This window comes from Megascapheus bottae, chromosome 6, assembly GCF_031878675.1.
Source record: "Megascapheus bottae isolate mThoBot1 chromosome 6, mThoBot2.hap1, whole genome shotgun sequence".
NCBI classification, from domain to species: Eukaryota; Metazoa; Chordata; class Mammalia; order Rodentia; family Geomyidae; genus Megascapheus; species Megascapheus bottae.
This window is the reverse complement of record NC_143514.1, coordinates 49,837,841-49,863,785: the sequence shown is the minus strand read 5'-3', so window position 1 is coordinate 49,863,785 and position 25,945 is coordinate 49,837,841. Positions and strand designations below refer to the sequence as shown.

Below are 25,945 nucleotides of genomic sequence, written 5' to 3'. Positions count from 1 at the left end.
TCAGTATTGTAAGTACTATTACAATTTGGTGAGACTGGGTAGACTCCAGGGAAGGTGACAGTGTAGCTGTGTCCTGTAGTGTAAGCAGGAGGATGGAAAGGCCACCCCATGGGAAAAGAAGGAAAACATAAATGAGTGACTAACCAAGGATAGGTAAGCAATTCAATCTGATGGGAACCTGCAGTTCAATCTGGAGAAAATGAGACTGGGTTACATTAGGGAAGACCTTAATATCTTGCTTAGGATTTTGACTTTTCTAGAGCAGGCAGAACTGTAACCCACAGTCCACCTGCCTCAGTATCACCTGGCCTGGAGTGTTTAAAAATCTCAGCTCACACTCTGGACCTCTGACTGAGGATCTCTGAGAATAGAGGGCTGTGATTTTTTTTTTTTTTTGCCAGTCCTGGGCTCAAGGCCTGTGCACTGTCCTTGGGCTTTCTCAAGGCTAGAACTCTACTACGTAACCATAGCACCACTTCTGGCTTTTTTCTATGTATGTGGTACCAAGGAATCGAATCCGGGTCTTCAGTTGTATGATAGGCAAGCACTCTACCACTAGGCCAAACTCCTGACCCAGGGTCTGTGATTTTTAACTAGATCCTAGGAGCATTTTCAACTAAACATCACCAAAGTTTGAAAATCCACAGTATGTGGATGAATGGGAGGTCAAGGATTTTTAAAACTATTTTCTGATCTAGAATTCAGAACCAATATCCTGATCTAAATGTGTATACAGCTGTGCACTTGAGATGATTAGAATGCACTGCACACTTGATGTGAACCATAATTAAAAAAAAAAAACACCTTGGCTGGCTTTAAATCCCTAACTATGGGATCCTGGCCAGAGAGAGCACAGAGGAGGCAGATAACATGTACTGGGTTTCCCAATGCCTCCTGATATCCTCTCTCCTCTCCCCTCCCATAAAAAGAATAAAATATTTTTTTTTGAAATCTTTTGCTGTATATATTCCTGGGAATACTGGTGAACTTGGAAAAGGTCAATAGTGTACAAGTTTGAGAAGGTCCCTTAGACTCAGTTGCATAGGACTGTTCCCATTTCAGACACCAAGGGCTAGTTCAAGGCCTCCCCTACTTCTGACTTACCAGCTATACAGCAACGTTCCCACAGTTCCTTCCTCACTGGTAACCAAAGCCAAATACTATAATAGAAGATGTTCCTGTCATATCATCCAGAAAATCACAAAGGTCATAGGGACCAAGCCAGGACCCAGAATAAAAGCCAAAAATACAATGGAAGACATAAATTCTACTCGTTCTCCTGGCTGTGTGGACTTGAGTTGATGGTAACAACCTTTTAGGGCTGTAATAAAGTGCATAGAGGTGTGAGACAGCATGCCTGAAGCACTGGGGTCAGGGAACTCAGGTTTTGAGCAATGCTCCCATCACTCTCCCGACACTCTCTAGCCCTCTCCACCCTCACAGTCTCTGCTCTTTCCCCTCCAATGGAGTGGATGATTCAGTTAACTACATTCCTCCTGACGGATGGCTCAGTTATGAGGAAATCATAACTGGCAGAGATGTGAACTTCTTTGACCATGCCCCAGGATATGTCAAAGCATAAAAGAAGCAAGACAGTGATCGCTCAGCAGCCTGTGCAGCGGGAGGGACCGGACCTCGGGGTAGCTTGCCTCCTTGGCCACAGGGACCTCTTCCACCTGGTGCTTTGTTCAGGTGACTTCTGGCTAGTGACCCATTCTTCTTGGTTTCCTCTGAACATTCCCAGTTTTAGTGTCCCTGAAATCTCTTAGTCCTAGCAAATTAAGGTGATTATCGTCATTCTTTTAGAAGTCTGAGCTATGCTCAAGGCCTCCAGCCTCTGGCAGTGTGCTCCGGTGTAAGGAGCACTCTATAATGGTTTTGAAGCCGACCATCCCCCAAGGCCAAATCCTGGACTAATCACTGCTTGTGGCAATGAAATGTGTAAATATTATCTAACCCTCTTGAACCTCAGTTGATTTCTATAAGACTACATCTCATTCTTCCCCGAATTTGTAATGAACTTCATATTAGTCAATTAAACAATGGCATAATGCTTACAATGCATGTTTCTTTCTCCCTAAAAATTTTCAAGTTTCCTGAGCCTGGAGTCGCAGGGAAGGGAGGTGGCCATCAGGCAGCAGGGGGCACTGCTGTCACTCCTCTACTTTTCCAGAACATACTGCTTCCCTCCCCCATTCACACACCAAAGTCATAAAGTTTCAGTAAGCAACTGATGAAAAATGGTCGCACTCTAAACCCACACTTGGTTTCTTACTTATCTAAATGCCTCCCACATGCTCACAATAATGTTAAGTGTGTATCTGGACCATTTTCTATCTTGTACATTTAATTTATAATCCTTCTCACTTCATGGGGGTCATAAGGTGAGGGGGAGTGTCAATTGTTTATTCTTAGAATTATTCAACTCCAATAAACTAATTATTCTGATGAATTGTGTACTTTGTGTGTGTGTGTGCTTGACCAGACTGGAAACAATGATAGGCAGTCAACTGAGATTTATTTGTAAAACTGACAGATTGAGGATTCTGGAGTTCCTTAAACTGTTTCTTAAAATAAATATTTCTGACTTATCTGGCAAGTTAAAAAGGAAAAAAAAGGAACAATCTTCAAACTGATTAAGTTAAATCATGTTTAAAGAAAATATTGTGGAAGGAAACCTCTACATACTCAGAAGAAATCTGTACATAATACATCTTTGTACTCTTTTCATTTAAGGAATTGTTTGTGCAAAGTAACATTAGCACTCCTAGTAATAGCACTTACTGACCCCGGGTGGTTCTCTGGGGAGAACCAGATCATTAATCAAATAGATTAACAGTTAACTTCCCAGCCAGAGCTTGGTGGCTCACGCCTGTACTCCTAGCTACTCAGGACGCTCAGATCTAAGGATTGTGGTTCAAAGCCACCTGGGCAGGAAAGTCAGTAAGACTCGGATCTCCACCAAAAAGCTGGAAGTAGAGCTATGGCCCGTGTGGTAGAACCTAGCCTTGCGCAAAAATGTTCAGGAACAGAACCAAGCCCCTAAGTTCAAGCCCCAGGAGCAGCTTAAACACACACACACACACACACACACACACACACACACACACACACACACACACACAGTTAACTTCGGAGTTCTTCACAAGATAATATGTCCCAAGGGCTCCATAGCTCAAGTAGCACAAATGCAACCTATGCCCTCTGGCTGGGTATTTATTTAGACAACTTCTAGGTCATGGAATCTCAGGCAAACTGTGCCATCTTGTGTTACTAAGTGACACTCTTCTCTCTCTGCAAGTTTGCATAGTATATTACTGGTAATTTGTGCTTCACAAGATAAAGATGAAAATATTATAAAAACATCATTACATTAGAGGTTTCAAATGCAAATGAGTTTTATTAGATTCTTTTCTTATTGGCATATTCTAATAGGGAAATATTTTCAGTTGTAAGACATGAGGCCCTATTTTGCTTCCATTAGGAAGGCCTAATGGCCTTCTGATGAAGAACAGAGCTTCACGCTAGTGAAGGTGCCGCACTCTGGTGCCGGATGGGTGAGATGGTGGTGCCATCCACAGAAGGTGGAGTATCCTGACTTAGCCCAGTTCAGGAAGAGAACTGAGTAGACAAATCTGTTCAGCGTTACCCCGTGGAAAGAAAATGCAAGTTATAGATATATTTTCAAAGTTTCTGATGACCACATTAAAACAATAAAAGAAAACAGCACATCAAAATGTTACCTAACTCAGTATATTCAAAATATTATTCCACCATGCAATCTATACACAAAATTTGAGATATCTTGCTTTTTTTTTTTAAATCTTGTGGCTTTGGAATGTGGAATGTGTTTATCCTGTCAGCACATCTGAATTTGTACTGGCCACACAGGGCTCACAAGCTACAAAGGGTGATAGCTGCAGCATTCTACAGCTTGCATTTAATCTGTGCTAAGAGATCCCTAATGCCACATAAAAGCTTGTGCAGATGAATGCACGCTGTGATGGGAGGTGACCTTGGGTGAATTAGAGATACTACTTCCTCCTCATTCCCTCCCCAGCCCTGTTCTTTCTGTGATCTCATGTAAAACATGCTAACTAGCTGCCAGGTACCCATGCTATAGTGGATAATTCACCTCTGTAAGAATTAGAGATCTACCTTTTAGATTTAAAGTGAGTGAAGGAGCGAAATGAAAGCACCATGGTGGAGGGGGAGGAAGAAGACACTGGGAGGGGACGCAAAGGTGCTTCTGTACTTCCAGTGTAGCTTCGCTAGGGCTTTTCTTAATGCTAAGCTGCAGTTATCCCTTGTCCAATAGATAGAAGAGAAGTGCTTTCCCTCTAGATGATGGTGTGTCATTCGAATGAGACCAGGCCTGCAAAGCTGTTATCATTCATTGAGTATTAACATTGCCAAGTGAGAGAAACGTGGATCATTTCAGTACTTGCACACATCATTGTAAGCTATTACTACTGTGACTAAGGCTCAGAGAAGTCAGGCAATAACATATGTAACAGCTAATAACTAATAATTGGATTTTTACCTAGTATGCTTGTCATTAGAGTAGTATTTCTTGTCATTTGCTTTCTATTTAGTGTGGACTGAACTTGCCCTCTGAAACAAAATGGAAAGGACTCTTGAGAGATAAATTCCTGGCACATACCACCCCCCACTCTGGCACTCTACCTGGCCAAACTTTATGCCCTTCTTTTTTTCAAATCGGGTCTCCTGTTTTTGTCCAGCACCGCACGCAGATCCCAGTTCTCCTACATAAATCCTCCTGCACAGTTAGGATTACAGTTTATAGGTTGGAATGAGGCATTCCTTCTTTTAAGGTCTGCTGACCTCAAAATGCAGTCTTCAGTATCTCCATCTCCCCCCCCCCCCAGTAGCGAGGATTACAGGTGTGAGCTACTGTGTTGCTGCCTTGTCATTTTCAGAAATTCTGTGTCTTTGCCACATTCTGCTTAAACACAAGATAACAGACATCAGCTAGCAAACACAAGCCAACAATTTTCTGCTGGCAGCAGGCTTTCTCCACACGTGGCACTGAAGCATACTGCACTCAGTCATAGCACCCACAGCTCTAGGGTCCTCAAAAGCTGTTACTTTCTAACTATTGCCTGAACGGTACAGAAACAGCTGCCCTAGGTTTCCAGTGTAGAGAAGGAGCTCCTCACTTTTTGCTTTCTAGTTGCCTACATTTATACCATGCCACTGTCTTTTTAAGTAACAATTTAGAGAAATGTGTGCATAGATGTTTTTAAAGCAGCAGCCTCTGAAATATTCAGCCATCAACCTAAATAAAACTATCAATTTGCCTACATTTCCAAGAGTTAAATAAATAATATGCTGTTGAAACTTACCTACACAAATTGAGACTTTGGGGATTTGTTTACTGTATAAACTCTGGAGTTTCTGCATTTTATGATGTGACCATTGATTAAAAAGATATATGATTGTGTATTAATGTCTTTGAACCACTATGCAAATTCTGAACACCTTGGGATATTTCCTACCTAATGCTATTAAGGGAATATGGTAGCATTTTGTATTTAAACAAGGCTAAAACATATTCACTCAAATGACCTGCTTTAAGTTGAATTTTTCTTAAGTCATTGATGAGAAAATGAAAACATGTGGGTGGCCAAGCATGCAATGTAAATGACTTTTTCTTTTCTTTCTTTTTTTTTTTTTGGTGCCAGTCCTGGGCTTGAGCTTAGGGCCTGAGCACTGGCCTTGGACTTTCTCAAGGCTAGAGCTCTACCACTTGAGCCTCAGCACTGCTTACGGCTTTTTTTCTATGTATGTGGTACCGAGGAATCGAACCCAGGTCTTCGTGCATGCTAGGTGAGCACTCTACCACTAGGCTAAACTCCCGACCCCGACTTTTTCTTTTTAAGGCATTATTATCCAGCATTATTTAAGGTTCAAGTTTAAATTTGATAATGCTAAATGACCATATTTTGTAATATGGTGGAACAATGCAGCATATGATCCCAATCTTCTGACAGCAGATTGGAAAAAGCTTGCATGTTCTTAATCTAAGGGACTTAAAAATCCAAGAATAAAATTAATATAGAAGGTGTCGTAGAAAAGCAAAGACAAAGCTAGACTTGCTTAGATGGATGTAAAGCTACCTGTGAAATTCCTTAAGGGCCAAATAATATAAGGAACATATTTTTGTTCCCTCTGTTAAGATGAGGAGATGGCAAGTAGTATAGTACCTGCTTAGGAAGAATGAGTCCCTGCGTTCAAACACCAGTACCATGAAAATAAAAACATACTGGTTAGCAAGATGTGGTGGCTTACACCTGTAATTCTAATTACTTGAGAAGCTGAGAATGGGAGAAATGAAGTTCTGGTTAGCACATGAGAAAAGGAAAGAAAATAAAGAAAGAAAGGAAGAGAAAAGAAAGACCATTTAGCAAGAACTCATCTCAACATAAGTCAAGCATGATGTGCATGGAGGAGGCCTTAGATAGGAGGACTGTGCTTAGAGGCATGCCTCAAGCAAAAACTCAAGGACCAATCTGAAAAATAACTAAAATAAAAAAGAGGCAGAGTGGTAGAATATCTGCCTCGGATATTCAAACCTGAGCCACTTTTGCTTCAGGTTATTTTTTAGATAGACTCACTCATCGTGGCTTGCCTGTAACTGGGATGACTGGTGCACATGCCTAGTTTATTGAAATGAGCATGAGGGCTCACTAAGTTTCTTCCAGGGCCGGCTTTAAACCTTAATCATCCTCATCTCTGCCTCCAGAGCAACTGGGAATACAAGTATACGTTATCACACCTGGTCAGGAATATAAATTTCTTCAAATGGGATTTATAAACCTCTTCAGCCCTTTAGGTAAATTTAGTAAAGCACTGAATGGCAACTGTTTCCTCTATTTAGGAAGCTGGTAGGAAGTGCAAAGTAGAACTTCACTCAGACACGCAGGAAAATCAAGAGTGATTTTCCCAGTTTGAGGCTACTACTTCCATTCTATTACCAGAGATTTCGAAGAAAGTGAAAAATCCATACTTAGCTAAGTATGGACCATAAGTACCTCCTTAAATACTACTGATCTACAGTATACTTTCAGCTTAAGTACTAGTATACTTTTTTTTTTTTTGGTTGGTCACGAGACTTGGACTCTGGGCCTAAGCACTGTCCCTGAGCTCTTCAGCTCAAAGCTACCACCCTACCCCTGGAGCCACAGCACCACTTCCGGTTTTGTGGTGATTAATTGGAGATGAGTCCCATGGACTTTGTAGTGCCCAAACTTGCTTCGAGCCACAATCCTCAGATCTCACCCTCCTGAGTAGCTAGGATTACAGGCATGAGCCACTATGACCAGCAACTAGTGCACCCTCTCTGTGACACCTCAGAGTATCATAAATTCCTGCCAAAAAAGAATATGAATAGGGCCGGGAGTTTGGCCTAGTGGTAGAGTGCTTGCCTAGCATGCACGAAGACCCTGGTTTGATTCCTCAGTACCATATACATAGAAAAAAGCCAGAAATGGTGCTGAGGCTCAAGTGTTAGAGCTCTAACCTTGAGAAAAAGAAACTAAGGATAGTGCTCAGGTCCTGAGTCCAACCCAGATCCGGCAAAAAAATGAGAAAAGAATATGAAACATTTTATGTCCTTAACTACATTATGAAGTTTGTGCCAGTTTTCCCCAAGTTTAAGTTGTTTTATAGCAAGGATAGAGAATGTTCAGCCTGCAACTGCAAAGTCATTTGGTCTAGCCCTGCTAAAGCAACTGTAGTCAGGAGTGAAAATTCGATAAATATAGGTGGCTGGGCATGAGTAGCTCACACCTGTTATCCTAACTACTTAGAAGACTGAGATCTGAGGATTGTGGCTGAAAGCCAGCTTGGACAGGAAAGTCTGTGAGACTCTATCTCCAACAAGCTAATCAGAAAAGGCTGAATGTGGCACTGTGGCTCAAGTGAGTATTAACTTTGAGCACACAGGCTCAGGGACAGCGCTCATGCCCAGAGTTCAAGACTTAGGACTGGAAAAAAATAGATGCTCCATCATTTATTTGATGAAGCATCTATGATAGGAGCTATCACAGCAATATAAATTTATAATAAGAATCATAAAAATAACATCAATTTTGAAAGACAAGTCATGTCCATGCGGGATCCACAGAACACACACAGGACAGAATAGATACCTAAAGCATATGCTGCCCAAGGCCCTCTGCCTGCATTGCAGGAACTCAAGCAGGCTGGGAGTGTATCTGTTATGAAGGTGTCAAAATCCTGTGGTGAAACTGCCACTACTGGTTGATGAAAGGCTGTGCAGAGGTGATTCTCTGTGATGTTGATGACTCACCTCCAACAGGAGTGACATGTCAGCATAGAAGATCACCTAACCTTTATAAACACCCATGATCACTAGTCATCACATAAACTGGAGCTCAGATGAAGATTAGGAAAGTTACCTGCAAATGTTGAGATGGTCCAAATTCAAGAGGATTAGAACAGAGATCAAAGCAAACTAATTGAATTGCTGGTGACAGACACACACTGGACAGTTAATAAAACCTAAGTAGTGTAATATCCTACAAATGGAGACTACAGGAAAATAAAAGCTATATAGAGTGATCTCTCCAAGGAAAATAGACATGATTTTTTTGTTGTTGTTGTTGTTTTAGTTTTTGAAGTGAAAGGCAAACCTATGTGTCTCGTTTAAATTAGTAGTAATGGCAGAAAGCCAATCTGGAGCACCACTTCAGCTCAAAATAGGCATTGAATTTGGAGGTCAAATGTATATGGATAAAATCAGTGCTCCTCAGTGAAGTTTGGAATCACAAGTGGCTTTCACTAGGTCTCACTGTGACAGAGACATTATTCAGATGAGTTATATAGTAAGCAAGCTAATCATAGGCCCATGTAGAGGGGAATTGATGAAGAGTATATGGGGCTGCTGTAGAGTTATCACCAAAATAAAATTGTTTCGAAGTGTTGGTTTGTCTTAGAGTACTGTCTCAGGACAAAATATTGAAAAACCTTGAAGGATCCTGAAGATATCCACTCCTTTTTCTCTAGCTTGTGATAAGACAATGGATAATACAAATACTGCCCAATTGCCCATTTTTGTTGGTTGGATAACTAGAGAGTTTGACACATGAGAGAAACTGCTGTCGTTGGAAGACGTATAGTCCTAGACGTGGGGCTGGTGTATCCTGCCTGTAATGTGAGCTTCATAGGAGGTTAAGAATCTGAGGATCAAGGATAAAAGTCAGTACAGGCAGGAAAGTCTGTAAAGTTTTTATCTCCAATTAAATGGCAAAAAGCTAGAGGTGAAGCTGTGGCTCAAGTGATAAGAATGCTAGCCTTGAGTGAAATAGTTCGGAGACAGCACCTAGGCCCTGAGTTCAAGCCCTAAAATAGGCACAAATACAAAACAAAGCCCCAGCACTGGCAATCCCTTACCCCCACAAAGATGTGGGGATGTGAGAGACTTCAGTTTTTGTTTTCTTTTTTAAGGTTTAGGACACTGCTCAGAGAGACTTGTTTTTGTCAGTTAAAAGTGTGAACCCTGTCTAAAATATAATCTAAAAGTAAAACAAGGCTAGAGGTGTGGCTCAAGTGGGAGAGCTCTTACTTAACAAGTGCAAGGCCCCCATACTACCAATTTTTTAAGAGAGAAAGATGATTCAGATGAAGACTAATGTTTACTTAAACATTTGCCATCAAATGAAGATTCTAAAATCGCAGCCTGTCAGGCAACTGACAACAGTTCTTTAAAGTTCAGGCTGCTGAAAAGCCACTGAAAGGGGTGGCTCTCCTCCTTGGAGTGTACTAGAATCATCTGGGTGCCTTTTAAACCTCCAATGACCAGTGCACAACACAGAGCATGTAAATAAAGATCTCTGCACAAGGATGTGCCAGAACCAGCATTGTTGAGGCTCCCTATGGAATTGCTCCAGAGCTATTCCGGAGCACATGTCTAGTCTATTTGTCCAAATGTACTTCCTTAAAATGTTTCATGGAGAACTCCTTAAGGATGGTGGCTGTCAGACCCAAAGGAACATAGGCTCCATGGTTTCCCTCACTTGTAATAGTTCGTACTCCTCTAGGACTCTCCTAGCAGAGATTACAATACCTCAAAAGCTATGTACATATGGCCACATAGAATAAGACTAAGGGAAATGAACTCTAAGATATGGAAACACGAGGTTTATCTTTGTGGTTGTTGTTCTTAATGTATAATGTGAAGTTATTTCTTTTCTCTTTTTTTTTCCCCACATGGTTAATCTCATCTGGTCACTGTACCTGACTTTGTTATCTGGTATGTTGTATATATGTTTATTTGAAATAGGGAAGGGAAGGGGAAAAACAAGGTGATTGGGAGGGGTAAGGGGAGGAAAAGTGGGAGAACAACATCAGAAGGGGTATCAATGTTCAAGTAATGTACCCACTACCTGACAAATATAACTGTAACCCCTCTAAACGTTACCCTGACAATAAAATACGATTAAAAAGTAAATACAATTTTTAAAAAGTGTGAACATTTGAAAGTTTAGTGGCTTTACTACAACTAGATACAGTCATGATTGGCTCAAAAAACAGTTAATGGTATTTGTCAAGAAAGAACAACTGAATCATCTCAGTCTTGATCCAAACTAATTATATGATACTGAAGAAGTCTCTGTGCACAGTCAAATGCAGCTTAAAAATGTGATACCAACAAGGACTGTATGAATTTTGTCAAAAGCCGAGGGTTGAACAGCCACCAGAAATCAATGATTTTGTCAAGTGTGGTGGCTAAATCAGGGAACATGTATCTCATGAGGTTTCATCAACTGCAGGATGAATTTAGTTCCTAGCAATGAAGGGAAAACTTGCCAGGAAACTCAATGACAGCAAGAGGCTGGATGACCTCTTATTTACCACGAGATTACCCAGTACCTTTCAGAGCTGAATATCAAGTTGCAGGGCTCCAACCAACTTCTCATCCCTCTGATTTATTTGTTTACTTATTTAATTTTTATGACATTCTTAAGCACAGCTCCCTGCTTTTAAATGTGAAATCATTTGCTGAATGGAGGCTGTGAAAAAGACAACTTGAATAACACGATGCATTTCCTTACTCCAGTGTGCTGGAGAATGTGAGAAGCTAATTTGAGAATCTAATTAATGAACATTTCAAAGATGTGAAAGGTTAACAAACAGAGCTGAACATCTTCACTAGTAGTTGAGGGAGAAACTAGCTGATGTGCCCGATAACATGAAATCCTTCAACAGCAAAGCAATGATAAGCTAAGGCAGCCTCTCACTCTTTCAATTCTGTGTTAGATAAGCTATCATGTGCCAGGGCCAACCGGCAGCAAACCAGGGTTCGCAGATTGGGGTCCTGAAATAGGGGGCAAGGACTAGGAAAAATTAGAAGAGAGACAAACAGATGGGGTTCAGGAGGGCTACAGCCCAAATCAGGAGCCACAGCTTAAGAAGCCTGTCGCCCAAGACCGTAGCCCAGTTTATTTCCAGTTCTCAATCTTAAATACACATCTTTAAACTAGGGAACTGCCAGGGGCTACATTCGTACAAACAGTATCAAGTCTGAAATAGGTTGAATGAGAAGCTATCAAGTCCCAAACAGGTTAAATGAGAAGCTATTGACACAGCCCAAAATCATGATAAGAGCTTACTTCCTTGTGTACTCAATTGTGCGGGTCCAAGGTCACTGACCCCACAGTCAGTCCCCAACAATCATGGATTTCCCACATTGAGTAGCCATCCATTGAAATCAGTGTCTGTCTCTGGAACGGCTCACAGCTGTGAGTGCTTTTCAAAATTTACCAATGAAAACAGCCAACTGCACTCCAGCCTGACTGACCAAACATAGAAAAGTAACAGCATCAATACCAGATAACAACAGGGGTGGATTCATTAAATATTTGGCCAAATATAACAGGCCCATTTTTAAGTTGATAATTTTGTATGACCTACTCCTGACTTTATGTATTTCTGCCAAACACCCATTGGCAGAAAGAAGATTCCCCACCCTTGCTTTACAAGTATAACTAAATCAATGAGAATTTGAATGATGAGTCAAGCTAATTCATAGTATCCTAAATCTATCTTATTTATTTTTATTTTTTGCCAGTCCTGGGTTGGGCTCAGGGCCTGAGCACGGTCCCTGGATTTTTTTTCTCAAGGCTAGGGCTCTACCATTTGAGCCACAGCACCACTTCTGGCTTTTTTGTTACATATGTGGTACCGAGGAATCAAACCCGGGTCTTCGTGCATGCTAGGCAAGCACTCTACCACTAGGCCAAACTCCCGGCCCCAATCTATTTTATTTTGAAACTGTCTTAAGCCCAGTGCTGGTGGCTCACACCTGTAATCCTAGCTAAGCCAGAGGATGAGATCTGAGGATTGGTGTTGAACGCCAGCCTTGGCAGAAAAGTCCCTGTGAGATTCTTATGTTAAATTAATCACTCAAAAAAAAAAAAACCCAAAACAAAGCAAAACAAAAAAAAATCCCCAAAATACAAACAAAAAACCCCAACAAAACCAGAAGTAGAACTGGGGCCCCCAGCGGTAGAGTGCTAGCCTTGAGCAAACAGCACAGGGACATGCTCAGGCCCTGAGTTCAAGCCCCACAACTGACCAAAAAAAATTTTTGTTTGTTTGTTTAAAGTATGCTTTACTTCAGAAGGAATTAACAATGGGAATACCCTATCTTCCAGAAACGTACCTGACACCCAGGAGACTCTTAAATGCGAATATCTGTAAGGGTCTACCGCACTGCACTAAGCTCCTGAAAACGTCCTGGAAGCATCTCTGTGAACGGCCTCTCCACCAGGGGGGAGGGAATGAAATAAAGCAGAAGCAGCAGCTATAGGGAGAATAATGGCTTGCATTTTTCAACGCTTTTCTACTGGAACGGGTTTACAGAGAGCTGTTTCCTCACGAGTTTAAAATCTATGGATCACTGAGTTGTTTGTTTTGTTTTGTTAAACTAAAAACACCTTCTGTGAATTGGCAGGAATAGGGAGTCTGGAAAATTAAGCGCCCAAGACTTCAGATAACCCAGACAGCATGCCAAGCGAAAGCATTCCATTTTTAATAAGTTATTCAGCCCAATCGCTTGCACTTAATCGCCCAATGCACAGATCCTCTGCAAAAGAAGAGAAAAAGAATGCAAGCGTCTTGCAGCCGCTCCCGGGACAGCCCCAGAGCCACTTTGTTACAAGTGTATCCAACGCCCTGGGCACCACGGACTTGTGGGGCGCCTCTCCCTCCTGCTCCACTCGCCCTGCAGCTCCCAAAGGTGGCGGGTGTGTTATGCGGACCTTGCCAAGCTGGCGGACAACACGCTGCGTACCCCGAAATGCTCCAGATGCCGGAACCATGGCTTCTTGGTGCCGGTCAAGGGCCATTCTGGCAAGTGCAGCTGGAAGCACTGCACCTGCGAGAAGTGCTACTTAATCACCGAGCGCCAGAAGATCATGGCCGCGCAGAAGGTGCTCAAGAAGCAGGCGGCCGAGGAGGAGCCGGAGGCGACCCTGTGCGCGCAGGGCCCGCAAATGGTTCCCGGGGCTGCGGTTGCAGCTGCGGCCACGGCCACTGCCTTCGGGGCCACGGCCACTGTACCTGCGGCCATGGCCGCCACGGCTGCTGCTGCGGCCGCCATGCCTGGCCCCGGCCTCCACCTGCTGCCGCCTCCTTTGGCGGCGGCCGGAGGCGTCGGCCTGGGCCTTGAGGGCTGCGGGGCCCCTCGATTTATGGAGAGGCCGCCGCGAGGCCGCAGCCCCGGGCCCAGCGCTTTCCAACCAGTGCTGGGCAGTCGCGGCCATGGCCGCGCAGGGCCCAGCGATCGCCCCACCGCCTCATGGCTGCCCGGCTGCGTGGCGCCCCCGCTGCCTCCCGAGCCCGTGGCCCGGCCCTTCCCCTGCCGTCCGGAGCTGCGCAGGCCGCTGCGGCCTGTGCCCACCTTGCCGTTCGCTGACTTCCGTAAGTCCTGGGCCTTGCGCGTGCGCGTGGGGCCTCCGGGCCACTGGGCTCCCCTGCGGCCCGGCCCGCCGTGCCTCTCCCGGGGAGCCGGGGAGCCCAGGGCGGGGTGGGGGATGAGCGGGAGGCCTTTTGCAAAAATGAAAACCGAGGGCCTGGTAGTATTTAGACGCCGGGATTTTGTTGTTTGCTTTTCCCCCTTTTGCAAGAAGAAAACAAACAAACAAACATGGCGCCTGTGCAGTCCAGCAGTGGCATCTCCATGGGGACATGGGGGGGGGGGTAAAACAGCCGTAGAGCGCATGCGTGACTCCCCTCCTTTGCACAGGGTCTAGACCTTCCCTCACGCTCCCCGCCATTTTGTCCCTGCACCCCCCCCCCCAACTCCGCCATTTTGTCAGGCCGGAGTGGGTGGACGGGTGAGGCTTCGAGTGCGCCTGCGCGTCCTCCCCGTCCTGCGCGTCCTCCCCGTCCTGCGCGTCCTCCCCGTCCTGCGCACGCAGGAAACCCTTCTGCTGCGCCGCGGGGCCGTCCCGCCCTTCCCGGGTGTGCGCTCCACCGAAGCTCCTGGGGGGTTGCACAGGGCCGTGGCGGGCTGCGGAGACGTTCTTTCTCCTCCCTTGGTGCACGTTCCCTGTGCTGCGTTCGCTCCCGTGCTCCGCGTAATTTCAGGTCGTCTGTGGATGGGAGGCTTTTTCACTGTGTGCGAGGTGCTGAAGCGCGCGTCCGGGCCGTGCGCCCTGCTAGGCGGGCGCTTTACCGTTTGAGCCACAACCTTGGGGGTTTGCTTTATGTTTCCGTGTTTATGCCTGGGGCAGCCTGGACTTGGATCTTCCTATTTATGCTTTTCTTGTAGCTGGGTTGACAGGATGGCATCGCGGCACCCAACTTCTTCTTGGTTGAAACGGAACTTTTAAAGTTTTTTTTTTTTCCTTGTTTATTTGATTGTTATTTTAAAGGTGATGGAGATGGAACTTTTTGAGCTCATGGTGATTTTGCCCAAGGTTCACCTCAGGCCTCCATCCTCCCAAGCTCCGCCTCCAGAGTAGCTAGAACTACAGACAGATTTGAGGTTTTAAAAATAAAAAATAGCTTGGAATGAGCATAAGTGTGTTTTCTTGGTGTTTTGTTCCATGGTGGTGTAGAAAGGCACAGGTCAGAGTCAGGGAGCTGTTCACCCTTTAGCCTTGGACAAGCGTCTTCCTTCATGGCAATCTCTTCCTTTTGTATTCAGGAGGATTGGTTTTTGTAGAGCTGCAAAAGTCATTTCTCCTTTTGGAACTTTCTGGGAAACCTAGGTACCCAAAAAACTAGCTTTATAATGGGGAGGACAGACCCCAAACAGCAATTCTAAGAAAATGCCATCTTTCTAGTTTAAGGACTTGGCAAGAGTAAGGGGCTCCATTTCTTTTATTCATCTCTCAACAAACAGAAATTGAGGTGATCAGCTTGTTCTTCCATGCCCTACCCACCATCTTCTGCCTTACCACAGCCCAGAAACAATGACCAGGGAGCATGAACTGAAACTAAGCTAGAGTAAATCCTTCTTCCTTCTGACTATATCTCAGGTATTTGTCACAGGACTGAGTAACTGACTAATACTTTTATTGCCCTCTTGGATCTGTGTGTGTGTGTGTGTGTGTGTGTGTGTGTGTTTGCAACAGTGATCAAAGAATCACACAAATAAATGTATTGAGCTCTAATCATTGATGGTTTAGTTGAGAATACAAATGATCTTCAACATATGATGGGCCTTGTCTTAATAAACATAAGCTGAAAATACTTAAGTCAAAAATCTATTTATTGCATATAACATGCTAATCTTAATAGCAGTTCATATGGAACAGTGGCTGTTTCTCCTGGTGACTACCTGGCTGGTTGGGAGAAAACTGCACATTTCTGTAGATGATTGGAACCGTGAGGAAAATATATTACTGCATTTCACCAGTACAGGAAAAGATCAAAACACCTTCTGGTTTCTCTAGAATGTATACCATTCTTACACCATGGACAAATAAAAAATCATTAAATTGAACCATGGAAAGTCAGGCACTATCTGTGCTGAGGACTTTGGAGGCAGGGTGAAATAGGTAGAAAAAGCCTTGCAAGTTGAGGGGGTAGCATCTACAAAGGCCTTGAGATGAAGTAAGAGTAGAGGGGTGTGATTGAAGGACTAAAGGGCAGTGAGGTTGAAAGTATATGGAATATTGAGAGTTCTGTGTGTGTGTGTGTGTGTGTGCACGTGCACGCGTGTGCATGTGTATGTACACATGTGCATGTGTGTGTGAGTGTGTGTGTGCATGCACATACTTTTACTGTGTACTTAAACTCAGAGCCTTGTGCTCTTGCTTGGTTTTTCACTAAAGGCTTGTGTCTATCACATGAGCTACAGATTTACTTCCAGCTTTTTGCTGGTTAATTGGCAATAAGAGTCTCACAGACTTTTCTGTCCATCTGGCTTTGAACCATGAACCTCAGATCTTAGCCTTCTAAGTAGCTAGCAGTATTATTATGAGCCACCACAGTTCATCTCAAAATGTTAGAGTTCTTTAGTTGGGTATGAGTGTTTGATATATTATTACCCTGGGACAGTAACATGAAGCCTTTCCCTTCCAGCTCTATTTGTTTTTGTTTTTTGGGTTTTTTTTGGGGGGGGGGTCATGGGGCTTAAACTTGGCCTGGGCGCTGTCTCTGAGCTCTTCAGTTCAAGGCTGTCACCCTACCCTTGAGCCAAGCCCCACTTTCCGTTTTCTAGAGGTTCATTGGAGATAAGAGCCTCAGATTCTTTTGTGCCCGGGCTCGCTTTGAACTGTGATCCTCAGATCTCAGCCTCCCGAGTAGCTAGGATTACAGGCATGAGCCACCACGCCCGGCCCAGCTCTATTTATAATATTTCTCTCATTGCCTTTCTTCTTCAGGCCATCCTCTGAGCATGAACTCCAGCTGTGTGGTGGGTACCGAGTACATGGAGAGAGAGCATTCCAAGCTATACCCCAGCTGCTCCACCATGCATTCCTACTGCAGCTTCTCTCTGGGATACCAGGACACAGCCCCAGGCCTGGGGATGTCCCCCCAGAGAGGCTTCCGGCATGTCTCTTGCAGTCACTACCATGGAGGAGGCTTGGTGAGTCTCAGCCCCAACTCTTCCCATGGTTCTTCCTCCTGATCCTAGCTGCCCTTGCTGCCTTTATTGGCTTGTAGTCCTTGGAAGCCAGTGGTCATAAATGGCCCATGTCAGGAGGGCCCTATGTAAAGGGGGACGCCCCTCTGTGCCTGTGATATAGGCTGCACGTGTACTTTTCAAATCTAGAAGGCTCCAGAGCATGGGATGATCACAGCTTTGATCCGAGGGATGCAGCTTCTAGAATGGCCTTCATGCTTCCTGCATGAATGAGGGACTGAGATTCAGACCATGCAGTTGGTTCGTGGGTAGCTAAGATGTGTACCACCATCATTGACTCTGGCACCCAGCAGTTGTCTCCTGCCCCAAGTGTGTATCTCACAAAGAGATGGAGCAGACCTGGGTTTTTGGCCCTTCACATGCTGCCACTGGTGGCTAGCACCTGTGGGGTGGCCTTTGGCTCCCCCATTGCAGCCAAAGAAGCAGGGCATCACCAGCCTCCGTATAAAGAGAGAGAGTCTGTAGTCAAAGAGAGCCAACAACTCTCCTTCTACTCACACAGAAGCCCCAGCTTGGCGTCCAGGGCAGGGCTGTGACTGATGAGGTTGTGATTATGATCTCTGTCAGTTATCTGGGCCTGAGCTCCTACCACAGGTTCCTGGAAGGCGCTGAGCAGTTTGGGATTAAAGTGCTAATAATGCCCCTTTCATCCCAGTCACATCTGAGGGAGGATCAGACATGTGGGTGAAGCTGTTTCAAACCCAAACCCATTCGAAAGCTGGTAGGTCGTATTATTGTGTTCTGCTGCCCCTGCACAGGCTAGGGACACTCCCTAGGGACACCCTCCCTTTCCCTGTCCTGTCCCTGTCCTCCTGCTGCGCCTGCTGCTTCTGTTCTCCTCCAGGCTAGAAGTGGGTCAGGCTCAGGGTGCACTTTCACCCCTGTGCCCCAGACAAGTGTCCTGACCTCCCAGGAGATCACTCGGGGTGAGGTCCTAGTGTGACAGAGCCCCAGGGCCACCTGTTCACGAACAGGTTCAGTGAGGCATGCCTCGCTCAGGGTGTGGAACATAGCATCTGATTAAGAATGAAGTCTTTCCTTTTCTGATGATCTAATCAAGTCAGGAAATGCTGGTTTCATGTAAGGAAAGTGTCTCCAATGTGGAGAACAGGATGTAAGGATTCTCAAACTCACTTGACAAAGAGCACTTTAAGGAGCACTTCACAGCACCTCAGAGGCCTAGTGGTGCCTGAGTCAAATACATGACCATTTTCTATATTTCCTCTGTATCCGCCCTCCAGATCCTCTCAGTGGGCGGGGCTTAGCATCCACCAGGAGCCCAGATGTGCGTCTGGTCTCTGAGGCTACTAGCCTTAGGTCTCCTAGCCTCCCTTGCCAGGAGCAGCCAGGTTACACCCAGGTTGTTGACATCTTACCAAAAGGCGTCCTGACATAGGTTAAACTCATCTCCTGTATCAGAAAGGGGGTCCTGGGTCAAGTTATACCTGGCTCTCCGGCAGCACTGTGACTCTCACTGTGGGCTCTCACTGATTTGCGTCTGACTGGCTTGGTGGCTCTTTCCCATTCTCTCATTGAACCTGCTTTTTATGAGGCGGGCCAAGGTAACAGTAAAACTCATCTCCTAGTACTTAAGGACGTGGGCACATGCAGAAGGCGCACTCGGTGCCATGGTCTGGTGAACAGGCCTGCAATCCTTCTAGCCTTCAGTCACTTTGGCTGGTGTTTATGAACACTTGCTCCAAGGGCCCCATGCTTGTGATTACACTACGGGGAGCCACCCATTTTGGGGAAGGAGAAGCGTATTTGGCCTGCCTACCTAGCTGGCCTTCACCTTTCTGCTGTGTGTGTCACTCAGGTGTCCGAACCAATGCGAGACTTCCAGCCAACCTACTACCCACCACCGCCACCAGCACCGCCCCCGGTGCCACAGCCCCAGTTCCTGCCACCAGGTTTTCTCTCTGCACTTCACTTCCTCCCACCACCTCCACCGCCACCGTCACCACCACCTTTCTCTCTGGCTGTCCTGGAAGATACAGACAGGGAGAACACTGGTGAGTCTTCCCACATCCAGAAGAGCCAGGAAGAAGGAGAGAAATGTGACATGCAGGTGGAAAGAAGGGATATAGGGCACAGAATCAGAGCTGCTGGTCCCCGCACCCTCATCCATTTTCCATAAGTGTGCTTCTGTAGGAGGGGCACAGGCTTTGCAGGCCCCAAGCACTTCTATGTTCATGGACTGGATTTAAACAGGGGTCTTTAATGTGACTCCCCATGTCATGATCTGGGGAGTCAGATGAGGCCAACCCCATTTTACTAAAGGGGAAAGAAACAGAGGCCTGCTGCATGCTTGATGTGTCTATAATACCTGTACAAGCTGGCCTAGGTGGCTGGAAGCTCGTTGGCTCAATGCTGGTGGCCTGGACATGAGTCCTGGTTCCTGCACTTCTAGCTGTGTGACTTGGGGAACACTTTCTCTCCTCCGGGCCTTATTCAGCATCTGCAAAAGTGGACCAAGCGTGGTGCAATTCTGAGAGTGAGGAACAGAGGGGGAGGTAGAGCTGGCATCGGGACTGTGTGTCCAGGGCTGGAATGCAAGTTTTCCACCTGGCATATTTAAGGCCAATTCACTGGCCACAGGGCTGGGAATGGTAGAAAAGTCTTGAAAAAATTCTGCACATAAGGACAGGTAACTGACACTTTCTAACTTGGCTGTCTTCCTTGTCTTTCACAGATGACCAGGGTGCAGAGGCTCCCCAAGAGCCCAGCCAGCCGTTGTCTCAGGAGAAGTCTGACTAAGCCCCAGGCCACCTCTGGTGGCAGGGAAGTCAAGGGTGTTAGGTCCAGGATTTTCTTGTCTGTGTTCATTGTTGTGTTGGAAAGAAGGATAGTGATAGGTTTAAGAGGGCAGCTGATTTCCATTCAGGATGGAAGATGAGTAACTTGGAAGGCTGGCGTTGAAGAGAGGCATGGGAAAACTTAACTTGGGAGGGAGGGCCAGGACTCTGAGGAGTGGAGGTTGCTGAATGAATTGAACCATCCTGGGGGTACGCCCTTCAAGGCATTCCACCAGACGCGGCCTTTGATTTCCTCAGGCTCCACTCGGGACAGAAGGCACCATTTATTTCAGTCTTCTGCCACCTTTGCCTGCTCCCTAGGGATGGGGCACCACACACATCAGGCCCCCAGCCCATCCAGATGGCCAGTGCAAGCAGCAGCCAGGAGCGGGCGCTGACAGCTGGTCTGCAGTGTCCTACGATATCCCACCTTACTCGGCCACTGGTCCCCCCCTCTCTCCAATGGTTTGGCTAGAGAGCACACTGAACCTGTGGATGCTTCACTTCCCCTGCATGAAGCTTAAGCTGCCGTAGGCATCATTTCTGGTTTGAAAAATCTGTTCAAGTTTTACTATTGAATGTTTTAGCGTAGGCCACTTATAAGCATGAAAGTAGTTCTCAGAATAGACTCGTCTATCACATCATTGGTTTCCTTTCCGGGAAGAGTTAACTGTTGAAATAAAATGAGCAATGGAAATCCTTGTGGCCAGTCTGTTCTCTCAAAATTCTGGTGGAGGGCTGAATTGGGCAGGAATCTGAGGAGGCTTCAGGGATTTGGGTTCAAGGCCTGTCACTTACTTAGGCAAGGGCCCTTCCAGGTCTCCCTCCATCCCCTTGATCTCAGGTGTCAAGTTAACAGGGTAGTAGATCGCTCTACTTTATTAATTCTAGCAAAGCCCTTAAAAAATTGAGTTAGCATTTTTCTATTAGTCGTGAGTTTAAGTACTAGTATTGTAGAACAAATCTGCTAATTTAGGATTCTAGGGGTTTTTTTTTTTTTTTTTTTTTTTTTTTTTTTTTTTTTTTTTGCCAATCCCAAGGCTTGAACTCAGGGCCTGAGCTAGGCTTTCTCAAGAATAGGGTACTACCACTTCTGACCTTTTCTATGTATATGGTACTGAGGAGTCAAACCTGGGTCTTTGTGCATGTTAGGCAAGCCCTCTACCACTAGTTCATACTCTGTTTTGTTCTGGTTTTGCTCTTAGTTATGTTTGTTTCTTCAACGGTATGTGGTTGTAAAGATATACAGAGCTGGCTCCTGCCTCTGCCTCAGCTATTTGGGAAGTGAAGACTGGGAGGACCACAGTTCATGACCAACCTTGGCAAAAAGTTTGAGAGATTCCCATCTCAACCAACAAGCTAGATGCGATGGCTTACCTCCGTCTTCTCAGTTGTGTGGGAGGCATGGTAAAAGGGTCACAGTCTAGGACAGCCTGATGAAAAGCACAAGACCTTTTCTGAAAAGTAAGAAAAAAATGAGGCTAGAGGCATGGCTCAAGTGGTAGAGCATCTGCCCAGCAAGTATGAGACTCTGAGTTAAAAGCCATAATTGCCAGAAAAAGAATAAGAAAAAAGAAATAATCCAGAGAAATTGTATATATTGTTGCTACCTTGATAATAGTGTGTAAAACTCAAACAGTATCATAGGAGGTTGACATAATCCACTTGGCCTATTTAGGTGCACTTTTATATTGTGTATTGAGTTACTTTAGCTCTAGGTTGAGGTTCTAGTTTTGGCTTACGTATTTCAGTTTCTCTAGCTTTTGGCACTGGATTTTGCTGTCCCTCTGTCAAATTTAATCAAGACAAGCACTGGTGGCTCACACCTATAATCCTAGCTACCCAGGAGGCTGAGATCTGAGGATTTCGGTTCATACCTAGCTTAGAAAGTCCACGAGACTTTTATCTCTAATCATCTACATTAAAGCTGGAAGTGAAGCTGTGGCTCAGGTAGTAAGGCTAGCCTTGAACACACAAGCTCAGGGGGCAGCACCTAGCCCCTGAGTTCAAGTTTCAGGATCAGCACACATAAAAAGCAACAATTGAGCATATTTCTGAGGGCCTGTCTCTAGAGTCAAATGATCTGTTCTCTCTCTCTCTCTCTCTCTCTCTCTCTCTCTCTCTCTCTCTCTCTCTCTCTCTCTCTCTCTCTCTCACACACACACACGTGTTACATGGTTCTGCATGTTACTCAGTTTTTGTGACATGACTCCCTTGATCAGCTGGCAAAGCTTGTGACCCTTTCTCAGAGAGGTGCCTTCCATGGGAAAAATAATTCATAAAGTCACAGAAGAAACCAATTAAGTTGAGCACATCTGTCAAAATAAATAGATTTGTGATATAGTCATATGTGTACTTCTTGCATAACACATTAAACAGCCAGACTTAGCAAAGGCCTAATGATTATAAAGTTCCTAAGTTGCTCTGTGATTGATCTGAGATTTTGCTGCAAGTGTGTAAAGTGCTGGGAGAAATTCTGTGATCTCTGTCAGTGCCTGGCCCAGCTAGTCTTAATGGGACTGACTGAATTATAGGTAATTAAGATGTGATTTTTTTTCCATTCAAATGCAGAACTCTCAAATTGCTTCAAGACCCCCACTATAAGTTTCTGTATCAGAGCTTGAAGATCTGTATAGTCTTCATTCTTGTTATTACCCGTGTAATACTTCATTGAATCTATACTACTTGACATAGGTACCCAGTCTTCTGCTAAGAGACAGCTAGATGGTCCTAATTTTTTGCTATTACTTTTACCTTAACGTCATAAAGATTTCTCTTCCGACTGCCTCTGTGGCAGGGCCACCACAATGACCCCTCAGCACTGAGTCACCCTTGGTTGGTGACTTGTCATCAGCTGATCTGGTCTGCACAAGGTAGACCCCAGTCCTTCCCCTCCTCAGACTGTTCACCCTCGGTGCCATGACACCTTTTGCTTCTTCCTTAAGCGGGGGAACAGGGAGGTTCTCAGGCAACTTGGTGAGCCATCGATGGAGTAGGCGGGCTGCGCACGGCTCCATGAGATGTGCAGCATTCTGTGAGCAGATGTAAGGCTCCTCTGTGTCTTTGTGCGACAGTTTATTAACAGCAGATCGCAAGATGCTAACATTTTTATCATGTCAGCTTTTGCATTTGAGCTAGCGCAGGCGCTGGTCTGTGAGCAATTAGCAGCGGGTGGTGTCTTCTCTTCATCTTTTGCTTTTAAAATTGGAATCAGAAAATGTTTTTTTCCTTCCTTCCTTCCTTCCTTCTCTCGTTTTCTCCCTTCCCTTGCCTCTCCTTCCCTTCCCTTCCCTCCCTTTCCTCTCCTTCCTTCCTTCCTTCTCATTTTCTCCCTTCCCTCCCCTCCTCTCCATTCCCCTACCTTCCTCCCCTCCCCTCATTTCCTTTCCTTTCCCTTCCCTCCCCTTCCTTCCTTCTTTTCATTTTCTCCCTCCCCTCCCCTTCCCTTCCCTTGCAAAAGCAGTATAAACCTATCTGTCTTCCCACATTTATGGGCCATTTATTCCAGCTATAATCCAGTTACCCAAAAAATTCTGCCCTGCCTCCCAACACAGTCCACCACTTGCTGGAACAACTTCCCTCCCCCCGCCCCCTGCAGGGGAACAGAGATCAGAACACCTTGTGCTGATATGTGAAATTCTCCTGGCTTTGAAGCCCTGGCCATTCAGTTGTCAGTCTTTAATTAAGTTGGTGTTTTTCTACATCTGGCTCTTTATTTTATTTATTTTATTTTTTTTGCCAGTCCTGGGCTTGAGCTCAGGGCCTGAGCACTGTCCTTGGACTTTCTCAAGGCTAGAACTCTACCACTTGAGCCTCAGCACCATTTCCGGCTTTTGTCTATGTATGTGGTACCAAGGAATCGAACCCGGGTCTTCGTGCATGCTAGGCAAGCACTTTAACCACTAGGCAAAACTCCCGGCCCCTATTTTATTTTATTTTTTTGTCTCTGGTTTGGAGTGGCTTTTTTACTCCCGTGGCATATTTACATCAGTCATGGGTGATGTCAGCTACCACCTGCAACATCAGATACAGACGTGTGCTATGCACAGTCGCATTCACTACAATGTGTCAGGCTCTGGGGACAAGAGGGACAGTCCCCTCATCCTCAGGTCAAGCTCTCCCCCACGTGAAGGCCTTACCTGGCTCCCCACATTCCCAGGCTAACCTGCAAGGCCTCTTCCACGCCAGTCTGAAGTGTGCTATGCTTCTTTGTCAGAACATCATAGCACTTCCCTCAAGACTTCCAGGCTTTGCTCATGGCACTGCCTCTTGGCTTGTCATCACTCCATGGTGCCTGGATTCAGAAGTCCAGCCTCTTTCTCCTTGATGCCAGGCCTGCCCTGACCTTCCATTCTCTCAATCTCCTTTCCTGTGGGTTCCCCATAGATCAATACCACGTCTGACCCACCCACTGGGATCCTCAGCAACAACGTGCCCCAAGTCCAGGGCTTGATTTCCTGTCCTCTGCTCCCTCCATTGCCTAATGTGCATGTTCCTCTAGGCTTCCAGGACAGTAATCTCAGCTCTCGCCTGCAGCTCTTTCCTCCTTCTCTGTCACCCTGGATATCGGACAACCCAGGTAGGCCCTGGACTGCCCTTCTAACTCAACCTCTCTCTGCACATGTACAAAAGGTGACCTTGAAGTGAGGTTCATTCGGGAAAGGTGCCAGCTTGCAAGTTTCAAGAGATTTCAGTGGGGGATCACTCACTTGTGCTCAGAGTTAAGGGAACATTGAAATAAGGAGCCCCTAATGGACTAGCCACAGGACTCTCCCCTCCCCCACTACCCCACCAGGGCAGAAGGGACTGGGGAGGACATCACGTTCCCAGAGCCCAGTGCTGGCTGGTTCCTATGGAGGAAGGTGTGCCTTCTGGGGAGGGCGGGCTGTGGGTATAGGGATATACAGGTGGAGTTTCCCTTAGCCCAAGTGTTAGGATTTTTGGAAGATTTGCATATGTATACAGAGTGATCTCAGAGATGGGTCCCAAGTCTAACCACAAAATTCACTTATGTTTCGAACATGGTCCTTAAACATAGCCTGATACGGGGTGTGTGTGTGTGTGTGTGTGTGTGTGTGTGTGTGTGTGTGTGTGTGTGTGTGTGTGTGTGTGTGTGTGTTTATGGTGACAAGTCACATGAGGTCACATATGACATTTTTCCTCATCAGTCCTGTACTCAAAGAGTTTTGGGTTTCAGACATTGAGATGGCACCAGGTTACTGTCTTCATTTGGATTTCTTGAAAGCACTCAGACTTCTCAAGATGAGATTTTGTGTGCAAGTGATTTATTATAGATGTAATCCCAGAAGAGACTAGGAAGACAGCGTGGGGAATGAGGACAGGTAGGGGAAGAGACCAAGGAAGGAAGCAGGCTCAAGCAATCCTCAGCCTCAGCCCACAGGGAAACTTTGGCACGGTCCTGAGGTGCTGGGAGGGAACTGGGCTGCAGCAGCCTTCCTTGCCCTCATTATTGTCCTGGCCATTGGCTAAGCGATGCTGGGGGGGGGGCAGAGGGAGGGGGAGGGAGGAAGGGGGGGAGGAAAGACAGTCCCTGACACCTGCAGCTGCTGGGCCTGTGGGCCAAACAGGCTCTAGGAACCCAAGGGATGTTCTCTAAAAAGAGCCTTGGATGTGGCTTTTGGAAGCAAAAACACAGCAAGCATGAGAGGCCCGAAGATGGAAAGAAGGAGTCTTGGCTGGGTTCCAGTGTTATCTGCTACATTGCAGAGATGGGAAATAAAAATCTTGTAAGTACAGTATTAAAGTCCAAGAACGAGTGGGCTGGGTGATGGCTACACAGCTGTGTTAATGACTGAGAATCATAGAAGTGTGTACTTTAAATAGGTGAATGATATGGCAAGTGAATTACATCTCCAGCTGTTATTATGTTTAATTTTGACAGAACTGAGGGGTGGAACTCAAAGGTTTTGGTTTGCTAAGCAAGCACTCTACCATTTGAACCACACCTCCAGTCCTCCTTCTTTTTTCCTCAAGGTGACCTTGA

The 25,945-nt window shown here is 45.6% G+C and overlaps 1 protein-coding gene across 1 annotated transcript; it reads left to right on the top strand.

The window, feature by feature from the left end:
* The first annotated feature begins 1,556 nt into the window (after nt 1-1,556).
* Dmrtb1 (DMRT like family B with proline rich C-terminal 1) lies at nt 1,557-20,388 on the top strand. Its single transcript, XM_090333990.1, has 5 exons — nt 1,557-1,640; nt 13,128-13,968; nt 16,884-17,089; nt 18,963-19,158; nt 19,839-20,388. Exons 1-5 carry the CDS (start codon nt 1,557-1,559, stop codon nt 19,901-19,903), a joined length of 1,392 nt encoding a protein of 463 aa, XP_090190116.1. The 3' UTR covers nt 19,904-20,388.
* The last annotated feature ends 5,557 nt before the right edge of the window (nt 20,389-25,945 follow it).

What these genes read in the sequence shown, in the direction of transcription:
- Dmrtb1 (XM_090333990.1), top strand. Translation starts at nt 1,557, where the DNA reads ATGCCCCAGGATATGTCAAAGCATAAAAGAAGCAAGACAGTGATCGCT. An exon ending in CTTGCCGTTCGCTGACTTCC is followed by an intron (nt 13,969 to 16,883) that starts GTAAGTCCTGGG and finishes TTTCTTCTTCAG; the next exon opens with GCCATCCTCTGAGCATGAAC. An exon ending in TACAGACAGGGAGAACACTG is followed by an intron (nt 19,159 to 19,838) that starts GTGAGTCTTCCC and finishes TGTCTTTCACAG; the next exon opens with ATGACCAGGGTGCAGAGGCT.